The sequence below is a fragment of the Bubalus kerabau genome, chromosome 6 (assembly GCF_029407905.1).
Source record: "Bubalus kerabau isolate K-KA32 ecotype Philippines breed swamp buffalo chromosome 6, PCC_UOA_SB_1v2, whole genome shotgun sequence".
NCBI lineage: Eukaryota > Metazoa > Chordata > Mammalia > Artiodactyla > Bovidae > Bubalus > Bubalus kerabau.
The window spans coordinates 106,143,515-106,161,469 of NC_073629.1; the positions used below are offsets into that span (position 1 = coordinate 106,143,515).

General features: G+C 51.3%; 1 protein-coding gene across 2 annotated transcripts in view; it reads left to right on the plus strand.

Annotated features, from left to right (window-relative positions):
* The window catches only part of RIMS3 (regulating synaptic membrane exocytosis 3), a 39,201-nt gene that overhangs the window by 6,293 nt on the left and 14,953 nt on the right, over positions 1-17,955 (plus strand). Inside the window, exons 2-4 of one of the 2 annotated variants that reach the window (XM_055586239.1) lie at positions 10,243-10,415; positions 15,285-15,453; positions 15,820-16,067. In XM_055586239.1, coding sequence (XP_055442214.1) covers positions 15,851-16,067 — 217 coding nt within the window. In that variant the 5' untranslated portion in view covers positions 10,243-10,415; positions 15,285-15,453; positions 15,820-15,850. The remainder of the gene's footprint in view (positions 1-10,242; positions 10,416-15,284; positions 15,454-15,819; positions 16,068-17,955) is intronic. The other variant, XM_055586238.1, reaches the window with a different exon arrangement.

The following is a 17,955-nucleotide window of genomic DNA, read 5'->3' on the forward strand; positions in this document are numbered from 1 at the left end:
CTTGTTGACTGCCTTCACCTTTCTCTCTCCATCTACTGGGTTTGCTCTGCTTTTCCAGACATGGGGGCCACCTATAGTTCCTGTATTTCATCCCTCAGTTCCAGCTACATTCAGAGATAGAACCCAGGGCTTGGCAGATCCAAGTCCAGACTCCCAGGAGAGGATCTGATTGGCTCTGGGGAGGTCAGGTGCCCACCTTGGTCCAATCAACTGCAGCCTGCTGGGAAGGATCACAAAGTCAGACACGTAGACACGACTCTTGTTTGTCAGTTATCTGGGCAAGTACTTCAAGAGACATCTGCTGTAATCCTTACAGTGCCAGGTGGGCCTGGCCCCAGCCTTCTACCTGGTAGTACCTGGAGAAAACAGACCTAGCATTTTGACTGTAAGGGGAATCTTTTCCTGAGGCAGTGGCAGTACCCAGGGCAGGAACTGAGGAACCCGTCAAATGTCATTCAGAGGCCTGAACAGAGAGTTAAGGAGGTGAGACCCTGATTTTCTCATCTCTCTTTAGAGAGAGAGGCTTGAGAAGGGCGTGAGCAGTCAGGACAGTTCTCTCTGCCAGAATCGTATTCATCTCCTAGAACTCAACTCATTTCCTCCCCTCAGTGAAGCACCATGCATGCCTTTATTTCTCCCCATCAGGCACTCTTTACCTGTATTATTTCTAGTCTTCTACTTCCCTAGTAATAAGCAGTTTTTGAGCACCCTCTCTGTACCAGACTCTATACACATGCATTATTGTTATTTAAATTTGTAAAAAAATTATTTTGGCTGTGCTGGGTCTTTGTTGCTGTTCGGGCTTTTCTCTAGTTGCAGCGAGTTGGAACTACTCTCTGGTTGCAGTGCTTGGGCTTCTCATTGCAGTGGCTTCTCTTATTGTGGATCATGGGCGGTAGGGTGCAGGGGCTTCAGTAGCTGGGGCATGTGGCTCAGTAGTTGAGGTTCCTGGGCTCTAGAGCACAGACGTATAGTGGTACCTGGACATAGTTGCTCTTGGGCATGTGGACTCAAACTCCCTAGTGTCTCCTGCCTTGAGATTCTTTACCACTGAGCCACCAAGGAAGCCCCACATGTATTATTTCATTTAATCCTCATACCCTATAAGACAGGTACTATTATTATTCACATTTATTTTTTAAAGTATTCATCTATTTATTTAGCTGATCCGGGTCTTTGTTGTGGCATGCAGGATCTTCTGTCTTTGTTGCACCATTTGGGATCTTTGGTTGCAGCCTGTGGAATCTAGTTCCCTGACCAGAATCAAACCCAGACCCCCTGAAACTGGGAGCACAGAGTCTTAGCCATGGACCACCAGGAAAGTCTCTGTGATAACATTTTAAAGACAAGGAAACTGAGGTTCAGAGAAGTGACATTTACAGGCTAGGGACAGACAGCAGTGTGTGACTCCCAAGGAACAGTTCTTAACCTTAGCTCCTTACTCACTTGCCCTTTGCCTTTCAGGATCGTTTGGGCCTCACAGGCAGACACCAGGTTACCATGTCTGCTCCCTACTGCCCAGCATGGGGCCAGCCCAGAGCAAGGGCTCTCAACTGTGGGGTGGAAGGATGCAGGCAGGGTAGAAAAAGCATCTGCCTAGGAGTTGAGGGGCTCCTCCGTGTGGACCTACTCCATATAGCTGTGTCTCTGGGATTCTTTTAACCTTTCAGAACCTCATTTTCTCATTCAGAAATGGGCATGGTCATCCCTGCTGTGAGGCTTGTATTAGATAGTAGGTGTAAGAACAATTCGTAAATAGGAGAGAACCTAGCAATTTTTAAGGATTGTTATTACCAGAATGGAATGTGGCAACAGGGCGCCAGCTGGCCTCTGTGCCGTCCAAACTCCTGCAGGCGGCAGGCAGGCCTAGAGCTTCCTTCTCAACATGGGCCTGCTACCATCAGAGAGAACTGAGATGGCTTTCAGTGGCTCACGGGCGTGTTACTGCCCGCCCTTGGCTCGCATACTGAGAAAATTGGTTCCCTTTCAACCCTATCAAGTCCACGGTTGTCCCATAGAGAAAGTGCCTTGGTGATGTGTCTTTAACAACTTTCCAACACCTGCTGCCCTCCCCTTTAAACAGAGATATTGGGGATTCCCTGGCAGTCCAGAGGTTAGGACTCGGTCCTTTCCCTGCAGGGATCTGGGTTCAATCCCTGGCTGGGGAACCAAGATCCTGCAAACTATGTGGCATAGTAAAAAAACAAAAAAACCCTGCAGAGATCTTGACTGGCAGCTCTGAGTAGCTAAATTTTAATAATATATCTTTGTTTTCACTGTATTTATTTTACTGTGATTTTCTATTTATTAAAATTGGTATTGGCTTTCCGTATAGAGTAGTCATGCAAAATTTCTATTTAAAATAAATGCATTTACGTTAATAGTGTCAATTTCAAGAAAATAAATAATGAGCCATATGGGGGTATGGAGATTTGGCATAAATCACTGAGGGACACACAGTGTTATGTAGACAGTGCAAGACTGGGAAGTTGTCCAGAGACATCAAGTATGTGGACCTGGATAATCTTTAAGCTCCCTTCCATCTGCCTGGAGATTTAGGAGTGTCTTGTACTGTACCAGCCTACTCCCTTCTCACACCGTGCCCTGGCATGGAGTGCTTTCAGAGAATCCTGCCACGATTGTCGTGTGGATAGAAGAACGTGGGCCACTGTCTTCCACCTTGCTTGAGAGGGGGACTCTTGGAGTTGGGGTGTCTGGATGGGTGTCCCTCGCCTCTGAGCAGGACTTGGGAAACTGCTGGGGGGAGCAGGAGCTGCAGACTCCACAGTCCGCCCGATCTCCATGCACAAGACAGGCCTCAAGTCCTCCCAGAGGGCTGGAGTCCCAGACAGCGCTGAGTCCACGGATGAGGGTGAGGCTGTCCCCAAAGCTTAGGGCCCAGCCACAGCAAAGCCAGGAGGCTTTGGGGTCTCAAAGGCCCTGTTCTGCTTGCTGTCCCCTTTCCCACCTCTTTGTGCCGCTGAACTCCTGCCCCTGGGGATTGGACAGTGACCTTGAAGGGCCCCTCAGAGGACACAGAGGATGTATCCTTAGGGCTCAAGACCAAGGCCAGGTGGGCAGGAGGGAAGGCCTGCCTGCTCCTCCCCATTCCTGTGCTCTCAGTGGGAGGGCAGGCCTGGGCTCCAGGAGGGTGGGGGGCCTGGGAAGTGTGGGCCATGTGCTTGTGCATCCACAGCAAATGTCTAAGGGTCTCTGTGAAGGCATATATTGTGTGTGTGTGTTTGAGAGAGAGAGTTTGTAATATATGTGTGCATGGTGAATGGACCTCTGAGTGGTAGTCTGAGGGTCTGTGTGGGGAGGCTCTGTGCGTCGTGTGAGTGTGCGTGTGAATGGCAGGGTGTCTTCTGTGTGATGTGCTTGTGGGTCTGTGGTGAATGTGCCTGTGTGTACTGTGTGTCTGTGAGGCATCTGGTGTGTGTATGTGTGTGTACTGTGTGTCTAGGTTGCTTGCGTGCTGGGTGTGGTGTGTGTCTGTTTTGTGTACGTCCTAATCTTTGTAGAGTGCGTGTCTGGCTGTGTGGTGTGTCTAAGTGGCTGCGTGCAAGCATGTGGCATGCACTTGGGGCTTTGTGCCTCAGAGAGGGTGCGGAGCCGGGGTTGCGGGGCGGGGAGGCGGAGGGCTTTGAGGGCGGTGTCTGTCTGGGCTGGGGCCGCGAGGATTGCTGGCTTCCCTGGGAGGGTCCCTAGGGCAGGAGGCGGGCGCAGGCGGCGCCTTCCGGCTCAGAGCGGGTCTAGTAACCGGAGCCCCTTACTCCATGAAATATTGATCCGACCTAGCTGTGGCCCTGACCAAATAGGGCCAGGCGAGCAGGGAGCGCGCGGTGGGGGTGGTGGGTGGGGGTGGGAGTGGCGGCGCTGTCCGTGGTGCTGCCGCGTCCCTGGCGGGGGCGTCAGCTCTCAGGCTGAAGCGGGGCTGGGAGAGGGAGAGATTTCTCTATTCACCCACATCCTTAGCGGGGCTTCTGCTTCTGAGGCTGAGCTAGTCTGTCCCTATCACCTGTCAGTTCCACCACCCCTTCTAGGAAGGGAGGACAGGGACCAAATGAATATTTGGGGGGATCCAGTATCCCCCAGGGCTAAGGTTTGCCTGGGACAGTCTTAAGTTACTGTGGTGTGATTGTTAGTAGTGTCTCTGCTCACTCTTAGAGAGAGTCCTAATTGGATGATAAATTGTGCTGCCCAGAAATAGACTTTGCTCCAAAGACCTCTTCCTCCAGTTGTCTGCTCTGGCCCCGGGCATTCGGTAGTTGGTGGATGTGCAGGTTCTGTGGGTTGGCCATACTGTCTTTCTTGTGCATGGGCTGAGCCGGAATAAGGGCTTGGGAGCCCCAGGCCCCTTGGCAACCTGCTGCAACTCAGACCTTCCCCAGGGAATCCAGCTCCCTTCTCCACTAGTCCAAATTCTGCTTTCCATTCAAGCTGTGCTCTTGCTCTGGGCTTCCTTTGCCCTCCTGCATCCTGAGCTACGCAGGCCTCTCCTTGGTCTCCATGTCAGGGTGTGGTCGGGTCTTCAGATTGGTCATCCTTGTACTCGTGACATTTTCTCTGAGTTCTCCTACCCTGACTTGCTGACTTTCCCTCCTTTGGTGGATGTCGTTTTCCTCCTCCCCCTAACTGTGGGCATTACCTCTCACTCTTTCCTCACCCTCCTCTGAGCATTCTCCTTCCTTTCCACACCCCACTTTTCCCTCTGGGGTACACACCCAAATCCTTCCCACCCACTCTGATCTCCTGAACTCCAGGGTATCTGCTTACCTGCCCAACACCTCCATGGGGGAATTGCAAAATTATCTCAGACTCATCATATCCAAAATGGGCACTCATGTTTCCTTTAAGCCAGCTTTTCCCTCCAGGACCACGTGCTCTGCTGGTGGCACCTGTCAGCCCCCACCCTTCCTGTAAATCATGCTGGATTCTGCTTTTTTCCCTTCCCCCAACTTTGTCCCATCACCAACTCCAGGCAGTCCCCTGAGCCCTTCCACGACTCCTGCACCCCTTTTCTCTTTCTACCAACACTGTCTGAAGCAGTGCAGCCCTTCTTATGTGCCTCCTGACTGCTCTTCCAGCCATCAGGCTTTCTTCTGATTCTGCCCTGTGTCCGATTGATCTTTGTAAAATGTTACATCTAAGCCATGTCAGATTTCACTCCCTGCAGGATTAAAGCCAACCTTCTCAGCCCTGCATTCAGAGCCCTTTCTGGGCTGTTCCCAGCCTACGTTCCCAGCTGTCTCTTCCGCAGCTGCACCCACCTCCTGCTTCAACTGCACTGCTCTGTTCACCAGCCTCTGAACATACCATTCCTCCTCTAGTCCTTCCCAGCTAGTTTCCACCTCTTTCTTCTTCAAATTGCACCTATCTCTTGAGGTGTTCTGCAGTGAATTGATCCATGATGCCTGCTCTGGTCTTCCCATCCTAAAGAGTTCACTCTTTCTGCAGAGCAGCCAGGGTATTTTTATCTTTACCTCTTGGTGCTTTGGGTGGTCCTCCAACTAACTTTGTGGTATCATCTGAGGGCTTGTTTGAAATGCAAAAACTCAAGCTCCACCTTTCTGTGACCCCTGGAATGAGAATCTGTGTTTCAACCTGATTCCCAGGTGATTTCTGTACACATTTAAGCTTGCGAAGCTCTGGACCAGTGTGTCCACTGAGGGCAGCATCTTGCTTCTGTTTGGGAGTGGCCTTCAGCTCCAGGGTGTTTTCTAGTGGGATGCTTAAGGACCAAGTCTCGCAGCCCCTTTCAGGCAATAGCAGCCACATCCGGCCACGAGCTGTGAGACGGATTGGGTAATGGAGATGGCCAGGAAGCATGTGCACTCTGCCTGGATGTTTTCCCCTGAAATCTATGCCCTGCAAGGCCCCAGAGCTCAAGCTGTAAATCTGACTCCAGAAGGCACTCCTGTGACATGAGAAGAAATCAATTAATCAATAAAAAGACAGTTACCAAGAGAGCAGAACTTTTCCCTGTTCACAACACATACGCTGGTGGAAATGTCTGTTATTTTAATATATGTTTTGAAACAAAAAATATGTATTTTCACTTTTTCTTTATGAGAGCATTAATACGGTTTCTAAAGTAGTAACTCTAGAAAACACAATATGTCACATGAAGAAAATAAAAATGACTCACAATTCTACTATCCAGCTATAAATACTATTTTTTATGTTAATGCTTATTTTAGGTCACCATGCATTCATTCAACAAATATTTACAGAGTCCTACTGTGTGCCAGGCACTGGGGGGTTCTGGATGCAGAAGATGGCATGGTTTCTCTTTCTAAGCAACACACAGCCGGGGCAGGGGGTGGGGGTGGCAGGCATCGTGTGGGAGGCAGGCACCGATCAAGATAAGACAAGCGGTGTATTCATTTCCTAGGACCAGCTGTAACAAAGTGCCACAGAGCAGGTGGCCTAAAACAACAGAAGTTTATTGTGTCACAGTTCTGGAGGCTGGAAATCTAAAATCAAGGTGTCAGCAGGGTTGGTTCCTTCCAAGGGAGGCTGTCCCATGGCTCCCTCCTGGCTTCTGGTGACAGCTGGCAATGCTTGGTATTCCTTGGCTTGTTGCTCTGTCTCCCTAGTCTCTGCCTTCATCATTACAGGGATTCTTTCTGTGGTGTATCTCTGTCTTCCCGTAGCCATAGTCTTATAAGTCCTTCTGGATTAGGGACCCACCCTCTTTCAGGATGACCTCAGTTTGGCTAACCACATCTGCCATCTGCAGCAACTCTATTTCCAACAAGGTCTGAGGTACCAGGGGTTAGGGTTTTAAACTTAGCTTTTTTTTAGAGGGTGGGGGGAAACAGAATTCAACCCATAACAGGCAAAGACAGTATAGGGTCTGGGGGAGCACGACAGGGAGTCTAACCTTGTCTGGAAAGACTCTCCCAGGATGTGACATCCAGTCAGGGGCTGAGCACTGAGTGGGGCTGAGCCAGCGGAGGTGGTGTGACAGACCGATCCCAGGTCGCCAGAACACAAGGGTGGGGACAGGCTGGAGAAGAGCATTCCAGGCTGACAGGAGGCAAAGTGGTACTTTTGAGGAATAAAAAGAATGCCAGTGTGGCTGGAATACTGAGGAAGGGCAGGAGTCCAAGAGGACCTGGGTCACTCCTCCTGTCGGCCTTGTGAGGGGTTTTCACTTTCTCCTGAAGGAAATGGAGCCGCGGGAGGCTGTCATGCAGGAGTGATTCATCCTACCTTGTGAGCCGTCTCCTCATAAGACTAAGCTGTCTGGAGCCGAGTTGTTCCTCTGTGAACCCAGTTCTGAGGGCAGATGTGTGGCCATGTCCTCAGGAGCCCCCTGGCTGAGAGAAGATACAAGGCAGCCCTGTCTGAGGAAGGGAGGCCTGGCTGTGCCCCCAGCAGCTTAGCCCAAGTAGGGAAGCCCAGCCTTTCTCTCAGGAACCTTGTCCTGAACAGGAGACCGGGCTCGCTCAGCTCTCGGTTTGTTTCACCTTGGGTCTTTGGAGTCTGGAGGACACAGGTTGGGTCCAGACACCCAACCCCCTGCCCTGCTGTGAGGACTGTGTCTAAGAATGGGTCCAGGGCAAGTGTGTGAACCATATGGGCCCCTGAGGCCAGAAGCCCTGAGGCTGGAGGATACCTGAGTCTTGCAGGGGCCGGGTGCTTAGCACCCTGCTCTCCCCAGACGATATCTTGCTGTGGCCTTTGTATCAGGACTCAGACTCAGCTCCTCCTTTACCACACCCTCAGAGGCCACACCTTTACTGCGTGTGACGGGAGAGGGGCCCAAAGCTGCTTGTCCCTCCTTGTCTGGGCTAGGTGGGCCAAGCTGGGTGGAGGAGAAGTGGGTCAGCTCCGTAGCCATGGTGACCGCAGCTGCTCCCTGCCAGCCTTCTCATCTCCTTGCCACAAACCTCATGATGAAATCCTTTGTCCGGCCTGTAGGGATGGGGGTCAGGAGGGTGAGATTGGGGGCCAAAGCGTGTATGAATGTGTATATGTGTGTGTGTGTGTGTGCGCAGGCTCACACAAGCACCTGCTCAGAGCTAGTGTGCATGCCTGGCCAAGGGAACCCATAGATCCAGGTAGGACACTTCCTACTTCCCTGCCCACTGAAGGGATGTAGTTCATCCTGCCTCTCTGAGCTGGGCAGGAGCCGGGGGAAGGGTGTGTGTGTGTCTGCCGGTGGCTGTCAGTGTGGCTGCTTCTGTGTGCTTTGGTGTGGATGAGTATCTTAGGTGTGTGTGTGTGCATGTCTGTGTACACAGGTGATTGTGTCTTTAAATAATATGATTTATATGGGTCTGTATGATGTGTAGTCACACATTTGAAATTCTGTGCCCTGTGTCTCTCCCTGTTACGCGTAGTGTGTGTGCAAACCTGGTTTGGAGCAGATAAAAGTCATGTAATCAGGAGAGGAGCTGGCAGAGTGCTCCCCACTCAGGCTGGTGTCCTCCCTGGGCCCAGCTCACCCTCCCCAACCATGCACCAGCTCTGTCACCTGCCTTTCTCACCCTGATGGGGGAAAGTGAAGGCTAGAAATGAGGGACCCCCCCCCCCACTTCTGCAGATACAGGTTTTAAAAAATTGGTTTTACGTAATGAACTGGTTCTCATTAGTTGGTAAGGCTGTACTGTGTTAAGAGGGATTCTGAGGTTAAGTCTGGCTTCTGACATGGGCACAGATTGGCCTGCGTGGTGTGGTGGGCAAGTCCTAGTGCTGGATCAAGGTTGAGGCAGGGGCCTTAAACCCAGCATCCAGCATCTGTTGAGGGGCCAGGAGCTGAGATGCTGGCAGGGAAGATCACAGCACCACATGCTAGCTCCCACCTCAGCTGAGAAGTGCAGGGACCCAGGTCTCACATTTATGCTCGACTCTGGGTGGAAGCACCCTGGGTTGCAGTGGGAGGTGATCCTTTTGGTCTCGGAGCCTTCCCATGAAGTGGTTGTACCTGGTGTGCAATCCAGACAAATAAGCACCAACACCTACGGAGTCCTTTACTGTTTACAAAGGCACGTTATGCAAAGTAATCATATGAGGGCCCAACTGAGCATGTAGCATGTACCAGTCCTTATTTTAGCAATACTTATATTTCATCTAAGAATCCTAAAGCAGGCATTATTATCTGCACTTCAGAGATGAGGAACTGTAGGCTCAGGGAAATTGCCCTGTGTCATACAGCTTGTAAGTGACAGATCTAGGTTTTGAACTAAGTCTGCCTCCAAAGCCTGTGCTCTTTTTTTTTTTTGGCTGCACAGCATTGCAGCATGTGGAAATCTTAGCTCTCTGACCAGGGATTGAATCCACTTCCCCCCACAGTGGAAGCACAGAGTCTTAACCACTGGACCACCAGGCAAAGCCTGTGCATTTAATCGCTGTGCTGAGACTTCCCTGGTAGCTCAGTAGTACCCACCTGCCAACACAGGAGACATGGGTTCCATCCCTGGTCTGGGAAGATCTCACATGCCGCCGACCCACTGAGCCCCTGCACCACAGCTACTGAGCCTGTGCTCCAGAACCTGGGAACCACAACTAAAGCCCGAGCACCCTAGAGCCTGTGCTCTACAAGAGAAGGCACCGCCATGAGAGAGTAGCCCCTGCTTGCTCCAACTAGAGAAAAGCCTGTGCAGTGACTGAGACCCAGCACAGCCAATAAATAGATAAATACATATATAAGAACTTTGCTTTAAAAAAGAAAATCACTGTACTTTCTTGCTCATTAACTCATCTGGTCTCCAGTCCAGCCCAGAGACCTGAGCTGGGTCCAGGTGGCCAGTAAACTTCATTTTATAGAAGAGGAGATGGAGGTTCAGAGAAGCTGAATGACCTGCTCAGGGTCGTACACTGCGGGCTGGAGCTGGAGCTGGGAGTCGGGCCCCCGCCCTCCAGCACCCTCTCCCCAGTACACACGCTCCTGAATGCTGGTTGTGTCAGAGCGTCTGGGGAGGGACACAGACCCCATCGGTCAGGGGAAGGACAGGGAGAATAGGATCTAGAACTCGTTAGCACTTGGACCTGGAGGAGTCCCTTGGCATTAGCACCAGCAATTTAGCACTGAGGTCCCTAAAAGGCAGCTTAGGGGACCCAGGAGTTTGGACAGTTTTAAAGGAGGAAATAGCATCAAAGAGTTTGAATGATTGGCTCAAGAGCACACAACTATCTCCAAAGTCTATCTTTCTTACCCCACAGGCTACTGGAAGCCCTGGAGGACCGGTGTCCTCTCCAGCCCTTCCTCTAAGCTCTCCTTTTTTCTTCTAGACTCTCATCACATCACCTCCTCCTGGAAGCTCCTTTGACTGTCATCACCTCCTTTCTTGAAAACTGGTGTCTCAGAAGTTAACAGAAGACTTGCGTAAATGCCCTAGGGGTGTGCTGTTGGGAGGGGCACGCCCCCCTGTGATGGGAACACCACACTCGGATTCATCAGTTCGGTGAGTTGGGGTTTTCTCTAAGGTGAGAGGGGAGGAGGAAACACCTGACGGGTGGTACAGGACCTGGGAGTTAGGAGTCTTGGGTTAGAGCTCTGGTTTTGTTGACAGCTTTCTCTGTGACCCTGGGTGTGTGTCTCCTTCCCATTCTGAGCCTTTATTTCCTCTTCTGCAAAATGAAAGGCGTGGGTTGGAATAGGGAGGCAAATCAGTTTGACCTCATGAGCTGGTTCTCATCAGTTGGTGATGCAGCACTGTGTTAAGAATTCTGAAGTTAACTATGGCCCCAGTGAAAAGGAGAGATGGATTAGTGATGTCTAGGGAGGGGTGGTAAGAGCCTTAGTAACTTGCCATTCCTTCCAGGCTAACAGTCCACCACTCTGGGACAGATTCCTTGGTATTTTCTGTTGAAAGAGTGAGTAGGTAGTTTCATCTTGGGCTTTTGGGTAGCCTTACTGACACTCACGGGCTTCCCTGGTGGCTCAAATGGTAAAGAATCTGCCTGCAATGTGGGAGATGCGGGTTTGATCCCTGGGTCAGGAAGATCCCCTGGAAAAGGAAATGTCTACCCACTCCAGTATTCTTGCCTAGAGAATTCCATGGACGGGGAGCCTGGTGGGCTACAGTCCATGGGGTTGCAAAGAGTCGGACATGACTGAGAGACTAACACTTTCTTCTTTCACTTTCACTGATGCTCAGAGAAGGTTTATTACTTGGTTAGACACATGGTCCAAAGGAGCAAGGGGCCCAGGGTGGCCAGGCAGAAACTTGAGTCCTGCTTTTGTCAGGATTCAGGGGAGGGTGTGGGGAGCCTTTAGGGTACTGAGACCCCAGGGCAGAGGTCAAACATCGAAGGCTGGAAAGAAAACACTCCTTCCTTGGGGAGCTTGGAAGGTATCTGCTGGCATGGAGCTTGGCAAGTACAGGGGACAGTGGGAAGGGACCCCTGAAGGGAATGTCCAAGCTGTCACCACAGAGGCTTCAGCAGGGGGAACTTAAGAGTGATTCTTCCATGACCTGGCAAGATCATGGGACGGTTTCCTTCCATCAGGAGCCATGACCTGGGTTGGAAAAGGGACAGTCCTGCTCGGAGGCAGGGCATTGTTGCAGTGACCTTTGCAGACATTCCGTTAGCCGTCTCTTAGGACCACCAATATGTGAAATGCTGTGTGTCAGCCCCTCTCCACTCTGCTCCCATCTCCACCTGCTGCCCTGTTCCCACCCCTGTGCCCTGATGACTTGGGGGCTGCTGTGAGCAGCACTGCCTCCCTCATAGAGGCCAGGTGGTTGGCTGCAACTGGCTCTCCATCTTGTCCATCTTGAACTAGACTGGCTGCCCAAGAAGCAACTGGAGCTCTGATTCTGAGCCTGCTGCTGCCTTGCATGTGGAAAGGACTCAAGAGTCAGACTTTATCTGACCCTTTTGGTTTACACACAGATGAGGAACCCAGGCCCAGAGAAGGTCACGCAAAGAATCTGTATATACATTATCATCCAGCCTCCTGATTCTGAACTCTCCCCAGCTGCCCTGCTCTGGACTTGGGACCAGAGGTCAGGCCCTGAGACCCTGGGCCCTCCTAAACATTCAACAGCTCTCCCGGGCAGTTAAAGATGAGAACGCAGCTGTGGATGGTGCAGAGTCCTGGATGTCAAACCATCTGCTTGTCGGTTCCATTCATTATTCATGAGGAAACACGAGCCCCTGGGTTGGCAGGGTCAAGAATTTTGTCCCTTACTCTCTTTCCTTCTCTTCCCCTGTAGCACCCAGGAAGCACTTGCTTCTCCAGCCGTGTTCTGAGTGGTGTCTCTGCTGCCCCTCAGATGCTCATTGCCAACCTGGGAACCTGGGCCAGAGCAGGTTTTCGGATCACAGATACTTTGCCTGCGGTTTTCTCAGCCTGGAGATCCAGGACAAACCTGTGCAGGAGGGCTGGGCTCCTCTCTTTGGGTGAGCTCTGGGGAGAAAGGGCACAGGCTGCTGAGCGTATCTGTCTCTTTGTGAGAACAAGAGACCCAGAACAGGAGTCCAGGCCTGGCTGCTTCTTAGCTGAGTTGGATGGGCGAGGCCTTCAGTTCTCTGAGACTCATTTTTCTTATCTGTGACATGGAGATAACTGTGCATGTAACAGAAATACCCTAAGGAGTAAATTAGGTTTATGCTGTAGCCAATTCAAAGTATCAGATAAGCCCCTTCCCACCGTCCACCAGAAGACCACGCAGATACCAAACAAACACACAGACTGGCACTAGGATTGGAAACTAAAGAGGTCATCATAGACCCAAGTCCGGGGGGACTTTCCATTAGCTGCAAGTTTAATGGGAGATGGATGGAGAAATACAATCCGAGACTCTGCAGACTTCACAGGGCCAGCGAGTACAGGCCAGACAGCCACAAAGAAGGCAAGACGCGGCTTTGACTCATCCCTGCTGTCAGCCCTCATTCGCCAGGCTGGCAGGAGCCATGCTGACCAGGAGCGCAGGCAGCCATGCTCAGCTGTCTGGGCCTGTTTTGCTATCCGCCTGGAGTGATGCCTTCCCTTCCCACCCCCGTTTCCCCTCCCCTTTCTGTGTCCTTTTGAAAAATCAGATTCCCTCGGGATGACGGGGCCCTGGAAGCAGGACGCCACCCGGGGGAAAGTGCTCGTGGCCAGGACCGAACTGGGAAGGGCCAGGTGCAGAGCCCACCTGCAGCCGTCCCTTCTGAACTCTGCCCAGGCCTCGGACTTCGAGGTTGACAGCAGGAGATCCCACGTCCGCGCTAAACAGAACCCTGGGCACCTGCAGTCCTGCTCCCAGCGTAGTTCCTGTGCCCCTGTGCTCTCTCCTAGCTCTCATCAGAACTGCCGCTAAACACAGAGCTGCATAGCTAGTTGCTCACTGTCTGTCTTCTCCCCTGAGCCGGAGGCTCTGGCAGGGCAGGATGCATTTGGCCCAGCTCACTGCTGCATCGTTGGCACTCAGTGTAGGCCCAGGAGTTTTAGGGGCTTGCTTTTTTCTTAATTTTATTCTCCGAGAAAAGATATTTTTCTAAAGTATATTATTAAATAAAATGATGACCCTTAGCATGAATATGAGTAATAGTTCAAACTTGGGGTCACTTGTGATGACCATTTTGTAATGTATAGAACCACCAAATCACTATGTTCTGTCCCTGGATCTAAGATAATGCTGTAGCCCTTTATGGTTCCATGTGAAAAAATGAATAGATAAAGATTTTAAATTACTTTGGTTATTTTAGGACATTATCTTGCCAATTTCTACAAGAAGCCCTGTTAGAATATTGATTGGGATCGCACTGAAACTATAGGTCAGTTTAGGGATAACTGACTTTTTTTGGGGGGAGGGATAGTTTTTAAAATTTAAGTATAGTCGATGTACAGTATTATATGTTATAGGTATACAATAAAATAATTGACAATTTTGAAAAGTAATACTCCATTTGGGCTTCCCTGGTAGTTAAGACTGCAAAGAATCTGTGTGAAATGCAGGAGACCCAGGTTCAATCCCTGGGGTGGGAAGATCCCCTGGAGAAGGGAATGGCAACCCACTCCAATATATAGTTACTATGAGTCAAGTCGTTCAGTCGTGTCCGACCCCTTGCGACCCCATGGACTGTAGCCTACCAGGCTCCTCTGTCCATGGAATTTTCGAGGCAAGAGTACTGGAGTGGGTTGCCATTTCCTTCTCCAGGGGATCTTCCCAACCCAGGGATCTAACCCAGGTCTCTTGCATAGCAGGTAGACGCTTTACCATCTGAGCCACCAGGGAAGCCCAAAGAAAAACATCAAGATGTCATGGTGGTTGTTGTTTAGTTGCTAAGTTGTGTCTGAGTCTTTCGCAACCCCATGGACTGTAGCCCACCAGGCTCGTCTGCCCATGGAATTCTCCAGATAAGAATACTGCAGTGGGTTGCCATTTCCTTCTCCAGGGGGTTTTTCCCAACACAGGGATCGAACCTGCCTCCCCTGCTTGGCAGGTGGATTCTTTACCACTGAGCCATCAGGGAAACCCAGTTACTATGAATTGTTGGCTACATTCCCTTTGAATATGTGTTGAATGCAGCATTAGAGAGTAAATTTGTCGACTTTGGAAAGGAATTTGGCAATGTATTCCGAGAATCAGAAATAGGTTTATGCTGAGAGTGTTAGGTAGGATGCTTCTTGTTGTAACAGAGAACCCGATTCGAGCTGGCTTAAGCAATGGAAAGCACATTGTCTCACATAACTGGAAAGCCGGAGAAGCAGGGTTCCTGGGTGGTGTCTCTGTGCCGTGCCACCCTCAGCAGCACTGGCTTCATTCTAGGCTGGGTTGTCTCTCAGGGAGAGGCCTTGAGGAAGGGAAAAGAGAGACACACAGAAGAAGCACCTACCTCTCGTGTGAGCCTGGAATCCAAATCTTCCCCTTAAGTCAGATTCAACCAACTTAGTCATATGTCCACCCTTGGACCAGTAAGGGTAACCAAGGTGAATGTCGCTCACTGATTGTTTTAAACAGATCAAGATCTGCCTCTGAAACAAAGGATGGGGTGGATAAAACCAGTATGCTGCCAGGAAGCAGGAAGGGAGACGCTACCAGCGGCATTCACACTCGATAGCCCAGTCACTTCGTTTCCCCGAGTTGATCCTAAGGAAATAAGCAGATAAAAATCAGTGTACAAAGATCCTTATTGCAGTGCTGTTTAAAAGACAGGAGACAAAGGGAAAGGGAGAGAGATGAGAAAGTTGGACTTGGATGAGTTGTTATTTTTTTAAATGTGGAGAAAAGAGACTGGGAGGAAATAGGTTAAAATGCCTGTCGTGGCTGCCTCCCAGTCATGCAATTGAGGGTGATTTTTCCTGCTTCTTTACGCTTTTCTGTCCCACTCCCTTCAAGCAGGAGGACCCCTTCGGCAGTCTGCCTGGCTAGAGCCACATTTGTTCTCTCTGCTCTCATTACTGGCTGTGAAAACAACAGTCACGCCTGCTGAATATTTATGCTTGGCCTGACACGGTTCCAGGCACTTTCATCTGTGCTAATTTAATCCTTCCAACAATCCTATGAGGTAAGTGCTTCCGTTTCTCATTTTGCTGAGGTGTTCACTGAAACCCCGAGATGTCTGGTCACGAGGTCACACAGCTAGTATGTAGAGGCCCTTGGAATTCAAGAGTGGGTCACGTGACTGCACAGCCTCCACCTTCCCTGCCAAACCAGGTCGCTGGTCAGGGCAGCCACACGCTGACAGGAACAATCCCATTGATGGAGCCAGATTCTGTGCACACCCTTTACATGGACTTGTTCATTTAACCCTCGCGACCTCAGAGAGGCTGAGTGCCTTGCCCAAGGTCACACAGCTAGGAAGGGCTGGGGCCGAGGTCGAGTGGCCTGGGGTCTGATGCATGACCCCTTTCTCCCTCTCCCTCCCCGACAGGGTTGCCTGAGGTCCTGCCGCCCCGTGGACCATGTTTAACGGGGAGTCAGGTCCGGCCTCGGCTGCGGCCTCCAGGAATGTGGTGCGGAGCTCCAGCATCAGTGGGGAAATCTGTGGGTCCCAGCAGGCTGGGGACGGCACCGGGACCAGCACGGCCAAGAAGCGACGCAGCAGCCTCGGGGCCAAGATGGTGGCCATCGTGGGCCTGACCCAGTGGAGCAAGGGCACGCTCCAGCTCCCCCAGGCTGGTGAGGCCGTGGGCACCCCACGCTGGGGGAGGGGCACCTCGCTTTGCGGTCACAGGGCGCCTGGGGACTGTCCTCATGGCTGTACACTCCCACCCCCACAAACACTTAAGGTCGCACTACCATATACCAGGTGGTGTTCTGGGTCCAGTCTACGTCCTGACTCGTGACTCCTTATGTAACTCTCCGAGCCAGGTACTGAAGCACAGAGAAGGGAAGTAAGATGCCCTCATCTGCACAGCTAGCAGGTGCTGGAGCCTGCATTCAAACCCCAGCATCAGGCTTCTGAGCTCACGCTCCCAACTTTTATACTCTGCCGCCTCTCCACCCAGACTCACCCACTAATCAGCAATTAGTCATTATATAGCCATCGTGTTCCTAACACCGTGCTCTGACACTGCCACTTCATGGACACATCCAGGAGGTGCAGTCTCACCTGGGATGTCTGAGTTTCTTAAGTACAAGCAGCCGCGCACATATGTTACAATCCACAAGAGAGACACACACATACAAAGACACGTGCCCTGCATAGTCACATGACTAGCATGCTCGATTGCTCATAAAAGCTACCCCCACTGCCAGGAGAACACAAGACATTCGTTGACACTAAGCACGGTCACAGTAAAACCAGTTATGCAAATCATATACAGGCCTCTGTATACAGATGCACAGACCCCGATCGTGGAAGCACAGTAACATACATGCACCCTCAGTGGCCCGTGGTCACAGAAACGCATCACACGTGTGTGCACACATACCTCACGGAGCCACATTCACACACTACCTTAATAGCTACCTCCTGATAAATACATTATACTTTCCCAAACAGCTGGTTATAGAATCCCACTTATGCCCCAGACTGGTGGGTGACCCACCTCGTCACACACTGTCAGCCCTGGAGCTCACGTCACAGAGGAGCCAGCCCTCCCTCCCCATCAGGACCTCCTCCCTTGGTGGCAACAACCCAGACACCAGCTGGTTTTGTTTTAAAATCTCTTCCTGCTTATTTTGCTCAGAGTAACAACTTCCCTAAGAAACCATCAAATAGGCAGCTGGATGGGGGTGGTGAGGGGGTGGGGGCACCAGAGGATCTGGGGAGAATGAATGCTCCTCGAGACTCCCAGTTGGGGCTGGGGGTGGGGGGGATTTTTCCAGGCCTTAAAATAGATTTTTACAAAGCCCTCCGCAGGAGCATGTGGGATGGTCTTTTCCAGCAATCTAGCTGCGATGTGGTTTCTGGCTCAAAGAAATGCCAGACATGGAGGGGGCTTGAGATTATTATCAGCATCCCTGGGTGGGCATGGCCCCTGTGAATGTGCCTGACACTAAGGGAGTCGGGGAGATGGGGATCTAAGAATCTAGGAGTTGGGCTAGAACAGGACCAAGGGGGTGAGATTAAGGTTGGGAGACTAGATTAGGACAGTGGAGGAGATATTGGGCCCCAGGAGGCTGGCTTTAGGAAACCAAGCCCTGCTGATCCCTGGCTGAATTGGCTGATTCAGCTTTAGACCCAAAGGTCTCTTCATGCCCAGATGCTTTGGAGAGACAGCGTTCCAAGGCCAGGGCAAATGCCTGAGTCACTGAAAGACATGTCAGTGATGTGCCTGGGACTGTCCACCTACCCAGACTCCACAGTCAGCAGGCAGGGATAGCAGACACCAGGATGACCTCCAGCCTTGTAGAGGAACAATCAACAATGGGGTTTCTGGATCACTTGTCTCTGCAGCATGCAAGGGCATGGATGGAGGCCTGGGGAGGGGGGCAGGGGAATTGCCCACTGCCCTTTTAACTGAAGGCCTCTGTGAATCATCCAGTTGCCAAATGTCAGAGCAGAAAGGGGCCCTGGAGACCCTCTGGTCTGGTGTACTCATTTCATTGATGAGGCATCTGA